The 17,008-nt window shown below is 41.6% G+C and overlaps 1 protein-coding gene across 2 annotated transcripts in view; it reads left to right on the plus strand.

Moving 5' to 3' along the window:
• Nucleotides 1-15,178: 15,178 nt before the first annotated feature.
• SLC44A5 (solute carrier family 44 member 5) overlaps nucleotides 15,179-17,008 on the plus strand; it is a 418,726-nt gene continuing 416,896 nt past the window's right edge. The window contains exon 1 of one of the 2 annotated variants that reach the window (XM_017531591.2): nucleotides 15,179-15,479. In XM_017531591.2, the coding sequence (XP_017387080.1) occupies nucleotides 15,446-15,479 (34 nt within the window). In that variant the 5' untranslated portion in view covers nucleotides 15,179-15,445. The remainder of the gene's footprint in view (nucleotides 15,480-17,008) is intronic. The other variant, XM_037739634.1, reaches the window with a different exon arrangement.

Raw genomic sequence — 17,008 nt, forward strand, 5'->3', positions numbered from 1 at the left:
AAAAAAAAAAAAAAAAAAAAGAAAAAAGTTTCCCAACTGCTTATGATTTGTCATCAGAGAGCCCAGGCAATGCAGAGAAAATAAGGATGAATGATACTGAATCTAGCACTTTGGGAGGCGGAGGCCAGCAGATTGCTTGAGCTCAGGAGCTTAAGACCAGTCTGGGCAACATGGCAAAAATGTATCTCTACAAAAAATACAAAATTGGCCAGGTGTGGTGGTACATGCCTATAGTCTCAGCTACTCCGGAGACAAAGGTGGGAGGATGGCTTGAGCCTAGGAGTTGGAGGTTGCAGTAGGATGAGATTAGGCTGTTGCACTCCAGCTTAGGTGACAGAGCCAGACCCTATCTAAAAAAAAAAAAAAAAAAAAAAAAAAAAAAAAAAAAAAAAAAAAAAAAAAAAAAAAAAAAAAAAAAAAAAAAAAAAAAAAGAGAGAGAGAGTGGTACTGTCTCTGCCTTAAAGAAGTCACAGATACCCTAGCAGTAATAATACAAGAAAGAATATGGTAGACAACAAGATGCACTGTTGGAAAAGTCAACAACAAAACAAGATGTTTCCCATTCTAAAGACAGAAACCGGACCATTCATGTTGAACTTTCATCAAGGTTCTAAACTAGTTCTGCCAGCTGCAGTGATTCACTCCTCTCTAGTCTACATAAGGAGTTGAGGTTGAGGAGAAAGAGATTTATTTGGTGAGGAATTGACAGTGTTTTACATTTCACTCACCTTAAGTACCAGCCTCTGATGGAGCAGAGAATGTATTCCTCGATGGTACAAATCCCCTAAAAAGACACTGCAGAGCATGTTCAGAGAAGTGGAAATTGCCTCAGTGCTGGCACTGCAAGAATTTCAGACCCTAAAGAATATGGCTCCCTGCATAGCTGACTTAGTGCTTTCTGTTGGTGTTCTAAGTTGTTTCTGAGTATTGACATAGCTAGGGACCTGAAAGACAGTGAGTCCATGTCTTTCTCTGACCTGGAAAATTGGCAGGTTGCCAATTCCTCTGAACTTCAGGTGCACTTCTGTGAAATACACACAAAGCATGGGGAGTTGCATCCACTGATCTCTTCTTATTTTATTTTTATCAATGGCAGTTCATTTACTGCTTTGGGAGTACATAGGTAAAAGCAACCTTCTACAGAGGACAAATTGTCTTTTCACCTGTCTTTGAATATGGACCAGTCAGATAGCCCAGTAATAATAATAATAGTAGTGAAAAAAAGGCAGAATATGGTAGATGCACAATCCTCTCTCTTCAAGTTAAGGAGAGGCTTTTCTAGAAGGCCACCTGGAAAGCTTTTGCATTTTTCCAGGAACTTGAGCATCTTACCAGTGAATATTCTAAAGCTGAGATGCTGTGGCTGGAACTGCCCAGTCTGGTGGCTGAACACACAGGTAGCTGCTTTGTGACTGGGCTGTACTTTCTCATGTGGCAGGTTAATGGTAAATGTTTCTGAGACTTCATAAGGACCTGGTGGAAATGATTCTAACCAAGCGTACTGCCTGAAGGACATGAACAGGGAGTGGACTCCGGAAATCCAGCAGGCAGACAGAAAAGAGGCAGACAAGCCAATTGGCTGGGATTGACAAGAAACCCACAAAGGCACCCCACAGAGTCAGGAATTGTACTTCTGCCACCCAGAGAGCCTTGCAGGTAGATTACAACTGAAGCTGTCACAAAAGCTGTGCTGCATTTCCCCAACACTTACCCTCCTACCCACAGGTATCAGAAACAGTGACTAGCAAACTGTGGGGATGGAGCTAGGAAGAGAAAAGCTAATTTTACCTCCTACTTACATAGACTGGGGAAAGAAGAAGTTTACATTTGAATTTGGAGTTTGAAATTATATTCAATAGAGGTGTAGCTTGTGCTTTTCTAATTTGCTTTTAATGCTGTTGTGTGGTTCTGTTTTCTCAGCTTTGCATTCTTCCTTTTCATCTTCAATACTGCTTTACACCTTATTTCTTTAAAAATTGATTTTATGATCCATTAACTTTTATATCATGAAGCACTTGCTAGAAATTCTTTCTTTGTGAGGTTTTGCTTACTTCCAGCATGGTTTTTTCATCTGTATTCTTCTTTCTCCTATGTATTTATTTTTGCTGATAATGTGTTTGCAAAGTTATTGTGTTCCTTCTTTTTATGTTTTAAAATACAGCAGCTTTGTGTAGGCCTTCTCTTTGCTGGGCTGTACGGTGAGTGAATTCCACTTGGTTTTCTATTACCTTAGATTCAAGGAGGAAGAAAGATCTCAGCTATGCCTGTGTACAGTTGGAGAAGGACCCACACTCTCCTCTCTTCTGGAATATTTTCTGTGCTAAAGTCTAAATCTATTGGAGTTTATCTTCATTACACTGAGAAGTATTCCTGGGCTTTGGATTATTTCTTCTAAGCATCATGGAGCCCAGAGTCTTTGTTTCTTTAAGGAAAGTGATCTAGAATTTGGTTTTATTTGTTGAGTTCTCTACTTCAATGTCATTAGCTTTTTTATGTTTCCCTCTCCATTTTTACCCATTTCTCCTCAGCAGCAATTTCTCTTCCTCTCAAGCTTCTCTCTCGTCCTCTGGAGAAAAAGAATAAACAACAAAGGGAGTTTTGCCTCTGTATTGATAATATACACGTAGGTTACTTCCCTTCAGTCCCTACACATGCCTCTTCTCCACTTTCCCTCCCTCAGAGACTCTTGTCCTAATTATTTTCTATTTTTTCTTCCTTTCTGCTATATCACTATTTATTGTTGGAGATAATTAACTATGGGTGTTTATGATTGTTCTGCCATCCTCTCCATTTTCTCCCAGCTGAAAGATGCCAAAAGGGAGATTCCCTTTTCTGGTAGAACATGCAACTTGTTGAGATGGGACTTTTACTCCCTCGCAAAATTATTTGTCTCCTCTAAGGGTTACTCATATCTCATCTAAAGCTACTTTTCCCATTTTACAGTGTAGCGGTGGGTAGTTGTACTTTTCAGAATTTTGTTTGCTCACCTTCCCTACAGAGTCCTTGTTTGAGGATGACATTAAGAGGTTTACCATAGTGTTCTAAGCTTTGTTCTTTAAATTCTTGTAAAACTCCTGTGTCTTTCTTTGATGGTTACAAATTTTTGAATGTTATAACAGGACCCTTTCCCTTGTTTGAATGTGATTTTTTTAATGTTTTAACTTTATGTTAATGTTAATAATAATTTAATGTTATAACAGGACCTTCTCCCTTGTTTGAATGCTATTTTTATGGATGCTTTAATTTTTCCCATTTGCTATTCACATAATTAAGTTACGTGGGAAGGATATTTTAAAATATTTGGCTGATATTCAATGTCTAACCCTTAAGCTCTCTTATTCCCATTTGTCAGCTGTAGAAATTAAAGGTAATAATGTTTAAATGATTTGCTTGAAACACAGCTTATGGAAGAAAGAGACAAGATAGAGGCATGATTTGAATCTAGACCTGTCTTTTATCCTGTAATCAATATTCTATTCTGTAATCAATGGAGAGTAGACAGGATTTTTAAATAGGTAACTGATGAATTGAAACATTCATTTTAGGCTTGGGAGCTAGCATGTGGTCTGATAAAGATATGTGAAATGAATTTGCAGAGAGGGAACTATGTAAGCAGTGAAACAAGTTTGGAAGGTTTTATAAAATCAGATGTAAAGCAATGATAGCCTGAGGTACAGGGAAACTTCTTTCATATCCTAAAGTTTTGAATTTGGTAATTAGAATCTTTTTCTGCATAGGTTTCTAGGGTGCCATCAGTCTGCCTGTCACCTACTTAAATTTGTAAGAATTTTGTAAAATTAGGAAGCTGTGGGTTAGAAGGCAAGGCGAGAACTAGCTTCTAGTTATTTCTTTTGCCACGTACTAGCTGTAAGACCTATGCCAAATCATTTCAAGTCGCTGGGCCTCAGTTTCCTTATAAACTGAGAAAATTGAATTAGATGGACTATAAACTTTCTTTCAACTCATAGTAGAATGCTCAAGAAAAGTTGAATTAATGAAAAGTTGAATTTTGAATAATATTCCAAAGAATAAAGGAAGAGTGCAAATGGGAAAACTTAGAATCTGTCAAATGAAGAAAAAAGAGATTTGGGTTATTAACAGCTCTTCAATTTAAAAAGTATTTATTAAATATTTGTTATCTACTAATTTCCTTTCTTCTTTAATTTTTTTTTTAATAGAGATGTGGTCTTGCACTAAATAAGTCCACTGCCAGGCTGCAGTGTGGTGGTGTGATCATAACTCACTGTAGCCTTGGACTCTTGGTTTCAAGCAATCCTCCTGCTTCAGCCTTCTAAGTAGCTGGGACTACAGGTGTGTGCCACCATGCCTGGCTATTAATTTTTTTTTTTTGTGCAGCCAAGGTCTTGCTATGTTGCCTAGTCTGGGTTTTGAACTCCTGGCCTCAGGTGATCCTCCCACCTTGCCCTCTAAAGTGCTAAAATTACAGGTGTGAGCCACCACTCCTGGCCCCTTTCTTTGTTATAACATTCAGAGGCTCCCTAATCTGATCCCCAAACACTTTTTCAATCCTACCCCTGACTGCTCTTGTCAAGGATTACTTACCACTGAAGTAGGAAGTAAGTTTCTATTACAGTGACTGACAGAATCTCAACCCAAACGGACCTTTTAGTTTGATACAGAGACAGACATCCACACAGATGATCAGGATATAATATAAATGAAGTAAATCTTAATGATAAAGGTACAACCAATATGTTACGGTAATGCACAAAAGGAGCCAATACTTCTCAGCAGAAAATGACTACCATTTATGACTCAAGGGATGACTATGACTTTAAAAGGTGGAGATGGAAAGTGAGGAAACAATGTGAACAAAAGCAAACCCATATGAACACATTTAAGGAATTATAAAGAATCTAGTGTGCCTAGAACATAGAATGTTGAGGGCAGAGAGCAGAAGAGAGGAGTTTGGGAAGGTGATCTGTTGCCAGATAGTAGAGGACTTTACGTGACATAGGAAGCTTGTGCTGTACTATATAAGCTCTGAGAACAGAAGAATATGCTTTGCTCTGTGAAATAGGAAGATAACCAAGGCATCAATGTGAAGACGGATTAGAGAGGTGAAAGAATGGAGTCAGGGAGATCAAGTAGGTTTCAGGGAGAAGAAACCTACTTGAGTGCCAGCGACCTGCAAAAGCACAAACTCACTCACCCTGTGCCCGTGAGAACCCCCATGCCCCTGGAGCCCCTGGTGGCTTTGCTAGGAATGCCTGAAGAGGGGCTGGCCTAAAGCCCATGACCCCCACCAAGCACCCACTCCAGGAGCCCAGACCCGTCAGGGGCTTCCTGTACCTCCTTTTGCATCCCTACCCCTCAGCAACTAGCTCACCTGTCACCCAGCTAAGAGAGCTGGGACAGTGGAGGCTGGTAACAGCTGAGACGTGACTGTCTAGGAGTAACACTCATTAAAGCTTTCATTTTGGCACCAAAATAAATAAATAAATAAATAAATAAATAAATAAATAAATAAAAATTAAAAGTGGTGTTGCTAGTTAACAGAGAGAAGAGACCACACTGATGAAAAATAAGCCCAGGGAAGCAAAAATGGTTTGGCAAAAAAAGCCAGGCTGAGGGGATGAGGGGAAGCACATGGAAAAGAAAGCAAACAGAATTCATCAAAAACTATATATTTGGCTTACTTTCTTGCAGCCCCCTGTGTGCACAGCTTGAGTATAGAGAACAATGGGAAGAGCAACACAAGAGGAGGCTGGAAAGAGTCATGAGTCAGATCATTCCTGTGCAGGCATCTTGAGTATTTGAACTGTTCTTCTGTGGGCAATGGAGCTCCAGTGCAGGGATATTAGCAGGAGAGAAGGATGGTCAGCCTCCTCCCTTCCTCACATCCTTGTTAATTCTGGCTGGATTCCATAACACACTACTTCTTCTTTCTTGTCAATCCCTTCGACTCTTGTGCTTTGTTCTCAAATCTTTCTTACAAAACACACATCTAGATGAATCTGATCACTCACCTTCTCTGGTTCTTTACATAGACTGAGCAAAATAAAATAATTTCAGATTTGATTCCAGTCTAAATAAATCCACTGCATCTTAACCTTAACAGTGACCAGGATTCTTTCAATGTTTTCTTAATTATTCCTTTCCCTCATTCTCCACAGTAGGCATCTAAAATCATTTCTGGTTTTCTCAGATGTTTTTCCCCACAACCTGCTTCCTCAAACTATATGCCCTACTTCAAAGAAAAATTAGATAACTATATGCCCTACTACAAAGAAAAATTAGAAGCCATAAGGCAGAAACTTTCTTAACTTCTTGCCACCATATCTGGACTCACCTGGTGCACCAGTTAGTAAAGTGACTGCAAATGTCAGTAAATGCAACAACGGTTTAAACTACAGAAGTGTACATTTTCTCACATGGGAAGACTTAGGGGAATGATGAATGGTGGGTTAGAAGGCAATGCAGGTGAGGGGAATGGTGAAGATTTAGGGTAGTAACTGGGGTAGTAGAGGAACAGAAATAGACAAGAGTACCAGAAAATAAATAGGAGACCCAGCATCACTGATAGTCCAGTTTCACTGGCCCATATAGGGGCTCAAAAATTGCTGATGCTATTATTTTTTGTTATGGAAGTTGTCAAAAGTCACAGTGTATCATTTGATAAGTTGCAACCAGAATTCAGATTTTCTGATTCAATATGGTTTGGTAACCCTAATGAAGACAGTACTTTTGGCCTGTGAAACCAATAAATATGTAATTCCTAATAAACCCTTTGCCCCTGTGGCTAATTACACCTTAAATTAGTGGTATTCGTTACTTCTGGAAAGGCATAATCCACCTAGAGAAAAGGGATCTTTCTTAAGTTTTGAATCTCAAGGCCAATTTTCTTGAGCCCATTCCGAGACAAATTGTCATGAAATCCAGGATTTTTGAAAGAGGAGAAAAAGTTTCTGGCTTCTAATTTCCAAAAGTAGCCCTTTATAAACCAAAAGGAAAATTTATTTCTTTGGAATTAGAATATTACAACAAGCCATAGTGTAGAAAGCATGGAGGATATGATATAAGGGAATTCCCACCATATGAAAAGTAGAAAATGCTAGGTGAGGCGTAAAGGGGTGTGTGTGGGAGACAAGTGAGTGGGAGATGATGCAGTGCCTTTACTCACAGTGCAACTCAGAGAATTCATAGTTTTGGGGGGTACTTTGGAACATCAGTAGTGGAGAGGTTGGAAGCCTCTGAGAAGACACCCTGAGTCAATGTGAGTTGACCACAGTAGAATAAAAATGGTGGCAGAACAGTGACTGGTGCATATTATGGAAGAGATCTAGGGTTCCTTAGTGACGCTGAGGAGATATAAAGGGTAATTTAGAAATAAGCATTCATATACTTGCCATAAGTCACAGCAGAGGTGGTCTCAGTACAGTTCTTTGTTCAAGGGAACATCACAGTGATGGCTGTGAGTGATCAACTCAAAATTTAAGTCCAGAGAGAAGGTATTGCTAAGTCTCAGAGGATCTGCAGCATCAGTGAGCATCCTCTTCCAGTGGAAGAGGTTCAGCTTTCATTTTCAAAGTCCAGATTCTCAACTGGAGCCAGAAGGACTCAGTGGTTCTTTCAGAGGACGGTGGCAAAAGCGGTGTTCCTTTTCATTCTCTAGATTTCTCTAACGGCCTACTGACCTCCCCTAGAAAGATGTCTTTGGGAGAGGAGGGGGTATGGAAGAAAGATTGGAGAAGGGGCCCTCTAGTGTAAACTCCATTTGTAATAAAGCCTTAGCACTCTGAAAAAAAATAATGACTAATACCTGAGGTAATATTTTGAGACCATATGAATGTCATATTCCCAACAACCTCTTATCCAAAGATTTTGGCATCCATTGATTTCATAGTTATTACATCCAGCATAGCAAAATGATGACTTTGTAATTCTATCAATTCTTCTACATTTATTACCTCATTAATATTTAGTTAATATTTTCTCTTTTGATTATCACTATGGGCTCATACATTTTATTTTATTCAATGTATTATGATCCATTATAATAGTTAATTTTCTGAGGCTCAGCTCTTCATATGTTTGATCAGTGGACAATCACTTCTAGCTGGCTTCTCTGTCCTTTTAACATGATCTAATTAGTCTGAGCTCTTCTTTGTTTTCTGACACATCAAGATGTTCCAGGTTTACCTAGTACTTTCCCTGCTGCTTACCTGGAGTCATTTTTCCAAGGATCACTGTTTCTTTTAGTGAATGATGGTATTTAGAAACCAAGATGCGGGTATCATCTGTGCTCATGGCTATGGAGTACATTGCTTGTAGGTCCTTGAATTACTTTTAAATGGAAAGTTTCAGTATCAGTCTCCAACTCAATGGGGGGCTCCAGATCATAACTAAAGTGTGGTGTGCAGATTTAACTCTCAACCAATTGTGTAACTATATCATTAGTTTATAAGGCTTATTCCAATTACCTATACAAGAACCAGGATGGTACTTTTACATGTAAAGTACATCATGTCATTTCTCTGTTTAATATTATCACATCCTAAGCTTCAGCCACATTGGTCCTTCAGTTCCACTCATTCATGAGTCTCTAAAGTTGGAAGTGTCTGAGATGGACGCTTTGAGATAAGTAAAGTCCATTTTTTTTTTTAAACAATGGACCATCTTGGACACTTCCAACTTGTCTCAAAGTATTCTTTGAGACTTTCACATTTTTGTGTATGTTTTATAATGTACATAATATATTAATACCATAGTATATACAATATAAAAGTAACCAAATAAATATAGTTCAAGAAGTGTGAGAAATTTTTTAAAAATTGGTGGGATGCCTGGTCAGTTTGGAATTTAGAAACCGCTGCTCTGATCTTGAATTTCCTACCTGGGCCTTTCAGAATGCTGTTTTCCCCGCCTGGAGCAGTCTTTTCCTTACTTTTTACCAAGCTCATTTCTCTCTGTCATTCATTTCTTTTTTTAAACATCACATTCTTAGAGGAATCTTCATTGACATTCTCAACCTAAATTATGCTATATGTTGCCCTCTCCTGTAGCACTGTGTTTTTTGTTTTTCCTCTGACAGAACTTGTAAAAATTTGTAATTATCTATTTGTTTGGTTAATTCTATCTCCCTCGTAAAACTGTAAATACTATGAATGTATGAACTATACTGTTTTGTTTCTCGATTATATAACCAATAACTTAAAACAATGACTGGCATATTGTTTTACTCAAAGCATATTTGTTTAATAACTGTTGGATAGTTAGTGGATAAAAAGAAATAGGAAAGAGAAGACAAGGAAAAATACAATTTGGCTCCTTGTCAAAAATGTCTTAGAAGCATTTAGTTAATTATTTGTTATGCCATTTGTTTTTCATGTAAATGGTTCACTCATATATGAAGGAATGGATTGGTAAACAGAGCCAAGGACCAAAGTTATAAACAAATTATAATGGGACAACTTGAGAACACCTTGGAGGTAAATTAATTAATTAGAAGCTGGCAGGAGTAAGAATATTCTGTCCTTGAGCAGACCAAATGGAGTATTATAAACAAAAACAATTCTAGTTGTTTATGTATTTTTCAGAAAACCTTTAGAGTTTAATTGTGGATTATACACAACTATGTCTGTGTAATGTCTGGCAGTGTTCTTCTATTCATATTCTGCCTTACTCAGCCAGGTCTGTGTCATTTCTCTCAGTGAGATTTCTGGGTTCTATGATTAGATAACCAGCTTTAAGATTTCTTGGCCATCCCAAATGCTTTCTTTTGTTTCTTTTGGGTTTCTCTGGCATTGAACTGCAATAAGCAGACACCTCATTGTGAGTACAAAAAAGTGCCCTATTAATTAACTCCCTCTAGAGGGATGCAGTTCTAGGGGTTGGATGACAGCTGGTAAATTGAACTTGACAAATTTAAATAAAATTTTCCTCTGCACAGATTCAGCACAATATTTTCAATTGCTGGTAGTATTAGTACTGTTATGGATACTTTGAAAGCAGCGAAGTGCTGGGGGTGGGGCGGGTGGTGAGGAGGAGTCTCTTTGTGAAGGTTTTATCTAAGAAACCCAGAATTTACAGTTAAGCCCTTAAATGATGTTTCTGAATGTCATGTCTTTCTGCACAATTCAAACATACATAAATGAAATTGCATGTTTTCTGAGTTAAGGATCATCAATGTGATCATCAGAATGGGGTAAAGAGATAAAAATTCTACAGGGTCTCACCCTAGGACCTTCTGTTTAATTCAGGTGAAATTTTATTATAGTCGGTATCTGTGTCAGCCTGTTATCAGTAAGAAAGAGAAGAAGTATTATTTAAGTCTCATGTGTCCATAGTGGTGTGTGGCATGAGTTAGGAAGCCAACCTCAGTTTCTCCACCCCTTTATGTGTTGATTAAATCTATAAGTGTCACAAGGAATTTTTTAAAAAAACACACTAGTTGGCTGATCTTATTCTCTTTCTACTATTATTTCTATTTTTACCTTTCATGTAAGAATTGTAGAGTCCCTAAAAACCTCACCTGAGGTGAATATTATTATCTTTTTGTGTGTATAAAAATTTAAAATACAATGTGTTTTTTTAACAATGGAGCAAGTTTGGATCATTTGACACCCTTTGTTGTTATAACATTATTAAAATCAGTGGGATATTTGTTCTTTTTATTTTTCTCTAAACTACAGTAGTTAATTTATGTGTAGGTATTCAATGTAAAATATTTCAGCCAAAAATACTCTTCTGTGGATCATATTTTTCTACCTTTTCACTGCAATTGCACTAACATACATTAATGGGAATCATGCTTTGTGTGCTATGAATTATATTTTCATTTTGATCTTTAGTATAATTTGTATAAGTTCATTTATCCTGATGAGTTTACTTAATACTTCCACATAGGAACATGTATTCCTTTCCTTATTCTGACTATTTCTTACTTTATGGGTAGTCTTGACATGGCTAGAATAATCTAACAATGATGACTATACTACATATAACTAATGTTACCATTTTTGTTCTTTGTCTACTTTTCAAAAGGGTTCATTCAGAATCATTCTATAAAAACATAGAGATTAGACCAGTTTTGTCCTTGTCATCATCTTTATTGTCAAAACTTTGTCATCACTATCAGAAAAAATGTGTAAGTATCTTTGTGCCCAGAAGAACCAAATGTGACTTCACAATTATTGGATTTACTGTGATCATTCTCATAGATGGCTTAAAGAATAGCCAGAAATTCTAGCCTTGTGCAGAAAACTGACACTGGACCCCTTCCTTATATCTTACACAAAAATTAACTCAAGATGGATTAAAGACTTAAATGTAAGACCTAAAACCATAAAAACCGTAGGCAGTACCATTTAGGACATAGTCATGGGCAGAGACTTCATGACTAAAACACCAAAAGCAATGGCAACAAAAGCCAAAATTGACAAATGGCATCTAATTAAACTAAAGAGCTTCTGCACAGTAAAAGAGACTACCATCAGAGTGAACAGGCAACCTATAGAAAGGGAGAAAATTTTTGCAATCTACCCATCTGCCAAAGGGCTAATATCCGGAATCTACAAGGAACTTAAACAAATTTACAAGAAAAAAAACAAACAATCCCATCTAAAAGTGGGTGAAGGATATGAACAGATTCTTCTCAGAAGACATTTATTCAGTCAACAAATGAAAAAAAGCTCAACATGACTGATCACTAGAGAAGTACAAATCAAAACCACAATGAAATATCATCTCACAACCAGTTAGAATGGCAATCATTAAAGTCAGGAAGCAACATATGCTGGAGACGATGTGGAGAAATAGAAACGCTTTTACACTGTTGGTGGGAATGTAAATGAGTTCAACCATGTGGAAGACAGTGTGGTGATTCCTGAAGGATCTAGAACCAGAATACCATTTCACCCAGCAATCCCATTACTGAGTATATATCCAAAGGGTTATAAGTCACTCTAATATAAAGACACATGCACACTTATGTTTATTGCAGCACTGTTCACATAACCAAGGACTTGGAACCAACCCAAATGCCCATCAATGATAGTCTGGATAAAGAAAATGTGGCACATATACACTGCATGGATTACTATGCAGCCATAAAAAAGGATGAGTTCATGTCCTTTTCAGGGACATGGATGAAGCTGGAAACCATCATTCTCAGCAAACTGACACGAGAACAGAAAACAAAACACCACATGTTCTCACTCATAAGTGGGAGTTGAACAATGAGAACACATGGACACAGGGAGGAGAACAACACATACTGGGGCCTGTCCACGGGTTGGGGGCTAGGGTAGAGATAGCAGGGGGTAGGGGGTTAGGCAAGGGATAGCATTAGGAGAAATACCTAATGTAGATGATGAGTTGATGGGTGCAGCAAACCACCATGACACATGTATACCTATGTAACAAACTTGCACGTTCTCACATGTATCCCAGAACTTAAAGTATAACAGCCAGAAATTTAGAAATACCTATCCCACAAATCATTTTTATAAATCATAATTAATTGCACCCAATGCCTTTATAATCTCTAATTCTTTGGACATGTACATGCCATCAAAATTAGAAGCATACTCAACAAATTGGTTCAGTGCTTGCTGCCTGGAGGTAAAACGCAATTGATGAAATTTAAAAACAGATACACAGATACATAGCTCATAGTCTACATATTATTGGCAGATGTGTTCTGTTAGGCCTACCCTGTTTTTGTTTTATGTATGAATCAACATCACAAAGAATATTTCACCAAAAAATCTGGATTCCTGGCTCCTGAAAAATCAGAATTCTTGTACCCTTGAGGTTTTCATTCCCACAAGGCATCCTGCAGCCGACTAGTGGTACATGCTCTCTCAGTTCTCTACAGTCCCCTTCCCTCGCTCAAGTACAACTATACAGTAACACGCTGAATAATGATATTTCAGTTAATGACAGACTGAATATATGACAGTGGTCCCACACAGTCATAATACTGGATTTTTATGGCGCCTTTCCTTTCTTCCCTTCCTTTCCCTTCCTTCCTTTCTCTCTCTCCTTCCTTCCTTCCTTCCTTCCTTCCTTCCTTCCTTCCCTCCTTCCCTCCTTCCTTCCTTCCTTCCTCACCTGATGTCAGATGTTTGAGACCAACCTGGCTAATGTGGTGAAACCCCATCTCTACTAAAATACAAAATTTAACCAGGTGTGGTGGCCGGTGCCTGTAATCCTAGCTACTAGGGAGGCTGAGGCATGAGAATTGCTTGAACCTAGGAGACAGAGGTTGCAGTGAGAAGAGATTGCACCACTGCACTCCAGACTCTCAGGCACAGAGCGTGACTCTATCTAAAAAAACAAACAAAAAAAGAGTTACACTGAAGTTGTGGGCAAGTTATCACACCTCCACGAATCCCATTTCACTATCTGTAAAACCTAGAAGACAGGACTCACATTTCAACTCATGGCTGTGGTCACGATTAAATGAAATAAAGTATGTGAAAGTAATGAATAAATGGAAAAACATTATTTTACTATAGGCAGTAATTAGTAGTCAGTGATAAAATATGAGCACATAAATGGATTAAAAATATTTACAAAGTCTAATATTTATATACAGTAAACATTTGAAGACCTGGAAGAGTAGTTTTTAGTTAAATAAGAGGCAGCTTTTTGGAGGAGAAAAACTTTGAGTTAGTCTTATTTCTGGTCTGAGAATGGGCCTATTTTGCTTATTAAACATGTTCTTTTATTATTTATGATGCATGTCTTCGTTGTGAGAGGAATTGGTTATTTCACGTTTCTAGATTATTTACTTAAGTATATTACATTATATGAAGCTGTATTTAGAAAGGCTGAAAAAAGTGACGTGATGATTTTGTGACTAATATCAGGAGCAAGAATTTTAGAGATGATACCGTACAGATCAGAAAACAGAAGAGCAGAGAAATTGAAAGACTTGTCCAAATTCTCAGAGCTATGAAGTTACAGGGCCAGAACTCAAAATTGGGTTCTGGATTCCACTGTTCTTTCTGCTGCACCACACTGGTACTGGGACAACTACTGGATGGAGATATTGAATCAACTCACTGTTTATACAATCGGATTGGGTTGGCAACTGTACTAACCTAGGAGGCGGAAAGGAGAAGTGTTAAGAAGGCCATTGCGAATTAGGAAGTGCGTTTTGGTGGTAATCTCAGCTACAGCATATGGAAAAAAAATCGATTATGTATTCTCTCCCCACAGTGGCACACTCTGGTAACCCCTTCCTACCCTACCCTTTAAGCCATTCTTTTAAGGCCTGCTACTCCTTTACGTTGTTAAACTTTCGCCTGCCCTTGCAGTCCTGGGACACCGGCAGGATTTCTTCTTCTCATCCCTTATCAGCACGCGAGAGGAGGACAGCTCCTCCTGAAAAATGTAAACTTTCCAAAGCGAACCCCCAATCAGAGCGAGAAAGAACGCGGCCACTGCAAGCAAGTTTCTGCTGAAGGCCAAGAAATCACACCTCCGGCTCCCAATTCCTCCAACACCTGAGAGCGTGAACTTAGTTTCCTCTTTTCCCACAGCTCCAAGGGAACTCTCCTGAGCCCTCACTATTAAGAGCTTCAGGGCCAGAACAAAGCCATTCTTGCAGGTGTCTGCCAATGGGCCGTCTCTGGAATTCCATTTCTCTCCTGTCCATCAGCCTCCTGTTTCCCTCTCCCCTCTTCCCTTCTCGGCTTGGGAGGGGCAGAGGGAACCGCGCGCCTCGGGGCTCGTAGCCCGCGTGGAATTCGGGCTTGCTCTCCCCGAGGCTGCTGCGGTGGAGGACGGCTCCGCGGCCAGGTCGCACGGGACCGCGCCGTCCTCCGGCAGGTGGCCGGAGTTCTGGTTGGCCTGTGAAGACGGGTGTCTTTCGCGGGCATAGCGCGTCCTGGCCTTTTGGGAGGGGGCTTGGAAGGCCCGGAGTCTGGCAGGCCGGACGCGGACTCCATCAGTGCCTGGCTTTCTCCTCCCCGGCCCCAGATGGCCGCGGTCTCCCCGCGCCCCCCAGCAGCTCCCCGCCGCCACCACCGTGATCTTTCCCAGTAGCGGCTGCTGGATGACGGCGCTGTAGCCGGTTGGATGGGGGCTGGCGGCTCAGACGGGACACCAGGGGTGGGGGCGTGGGGGAGGGAGAGTGTGGGGAAGGGGGAGGTCAGCGCTGGGCGGGAGCTCCGGGGACCCAGCGCTGCCCCCTCCAGCAGCAGGAGCAGCACAGCAGCTGCCGCCGCTGCAGCCGCCGCGTCCACAGCAGCGCGAGCGGGGGGCCCGCGGCGCGGCCGAGAGCAGAGGGGCGGCGGCGCCCGCCCCAGCCGAGCCGAGCCAAGCCGAGCGCTCAGCCCGGCCGCCGCAGCTGCCTCGCAGATGCCATCACAGCAACAAAGAGCTCGCTGAGCGGAGAGCGGCGGCGAGGGCTCGCCCGGGAGCAGCCGGAGGAAGCGCGTGGGGGGTCCGGGGGAGGGAAGGGGGCGGAAGATGGCCCAGAAGAGAAAGCCCCCCAGCATCAAGGGTGAGTCCCGCTCCCTCCTTCCCTCGCCGCCTCCCGTCTCTCGCCCGCCGCCTGCCCCTCGGGCCGGCCTGTTTACATCCAGGCGCTGCCAAGTGGAAGGCTCCTGCCCAGGAAGAGTTTGCCTTGTCGGGGGTGGGGCGGTGGGGGCAACTGCGGCGCTGCTGCACCTCCCCTGGCCCCCGGGGACACTCCGACAGGAGTTTGTGCCCCTTTGGCAACCTGGGGAAACCTGGAGACTCCTCTCTCACCCTACCCCTTTGCTACTCAGCGAGCTTGGGTATCTATCTGTTGCACCTCCTCGCCTCTGGGCAGTGAGGAGAGAAGCGATTCGGATCCTAGCCTCGCGTCCTTTCCGGAACATCTCTCTCTCTCTCTCTCTCTCTCTCTCTCTCTCTCTCTCTCTCTCTCTCTCTCTCTCTCTCTCGTGTGTCTGTGTGTGTGTGTGTGTGTGTGACAGAGAGAAAGAGAGTTTTTCATGGTCTCTTCTATTCTCTTCTTCCAATCCCCCCCTCCCTCCGCCCCTTCGTCCCTAGGGTGACAAGTTCTGCATCCATTTCCCCAACCTCCATCCTCAGGAGGAGATTGGAGCTGGCTGCCTCTCCTTTTCCCCACGATCAAGGGGACTTGTTACCGGCCGAGTCCCTGCAGGCGACTTCATGCTCCCCAACCACTCGGGCTAAGCCGTCTCCCTGTTGCTCCTTTGGAACCCAGGCTTCCAAAGTTGGAAAGTTCACGGGGAGAAGCGATGGTGGGGAGGACAAGGAAGAGCTTGTCCCTGGGGTGACTTGAGGCATTGCGGCGTGGTCCAGGGCGTGACTTGGGAGGGAGCCTCCTGGGCGGCGTCCTGCCCGGGGTCCGCAGGACTCGAAGAGCGCGCGCGGTGAGCAGGTGCAAGCCGCCCCCTCCCGCAGCGCCGACTAGCAGAGGTCGCGGCTCACAGGCTCCCTCCCTCTCGCTGGGGGACTCGCGGAGCCGGAGAGGTTGTCTGCAGCACTGCAGAGAAGTGGAAGTCAGCTGCACAGTGAGGAAGGCTGAGCACGGGGGAGCTGGACCTGATGGTGTTGGAGAGGAAGGGGCGTCGTTCGAAGTTGGATTTCAATACAATGGGTCCAATGACCCGGAAGGCAGCGACTTACAATGGCTTTGGGGTTATATAAAAAAGGACAGGAACTCAGATGAGACCTGAGGGGTGAAGGTTATCACTGAATACATTGGCCTGAACTACAGCAGCGCTCTAGGTTTGGGTGTGCTTCTTGCCTTTCCTTCCAAGTCTGGCTTGTGGGAGCTTAGCTCCACTCTAGAGGTCACGAGGGGGACACAACTTTATCTTGGAGCGTCAGCTTGCTTTTTAATTGCTCAGGAGTACTCAAAGCACTTATTGGAAAGCGTTTAAAATCATGATCTTTAATTCTTAAGAAGATATTATTGTGAAAATACCCGGAATTCTTTCGGTTGAAATGATAACCTATGCATGACAATTTTAGTGCAATGTCTTTTCTTAAAATATTATAGCTCCGGTAAAATTAGAG

Source organism: Cebus imitator, unplaced genomic scaffold, assembly GCF_001604975.1.
Source record: "Cebus imitator isolate Cc_AM_T3 unplaced genomic scaffold, Cebus_imitator-1.0 Scaffold3, whole genome shotgun sequence".
In the NCBI taxonomy this organism is placed as follows: Eukaryota; Metazoa; Chordata; class Mammalia; order Primates; family Cebidae; genus Cebus; species Cebus imitator.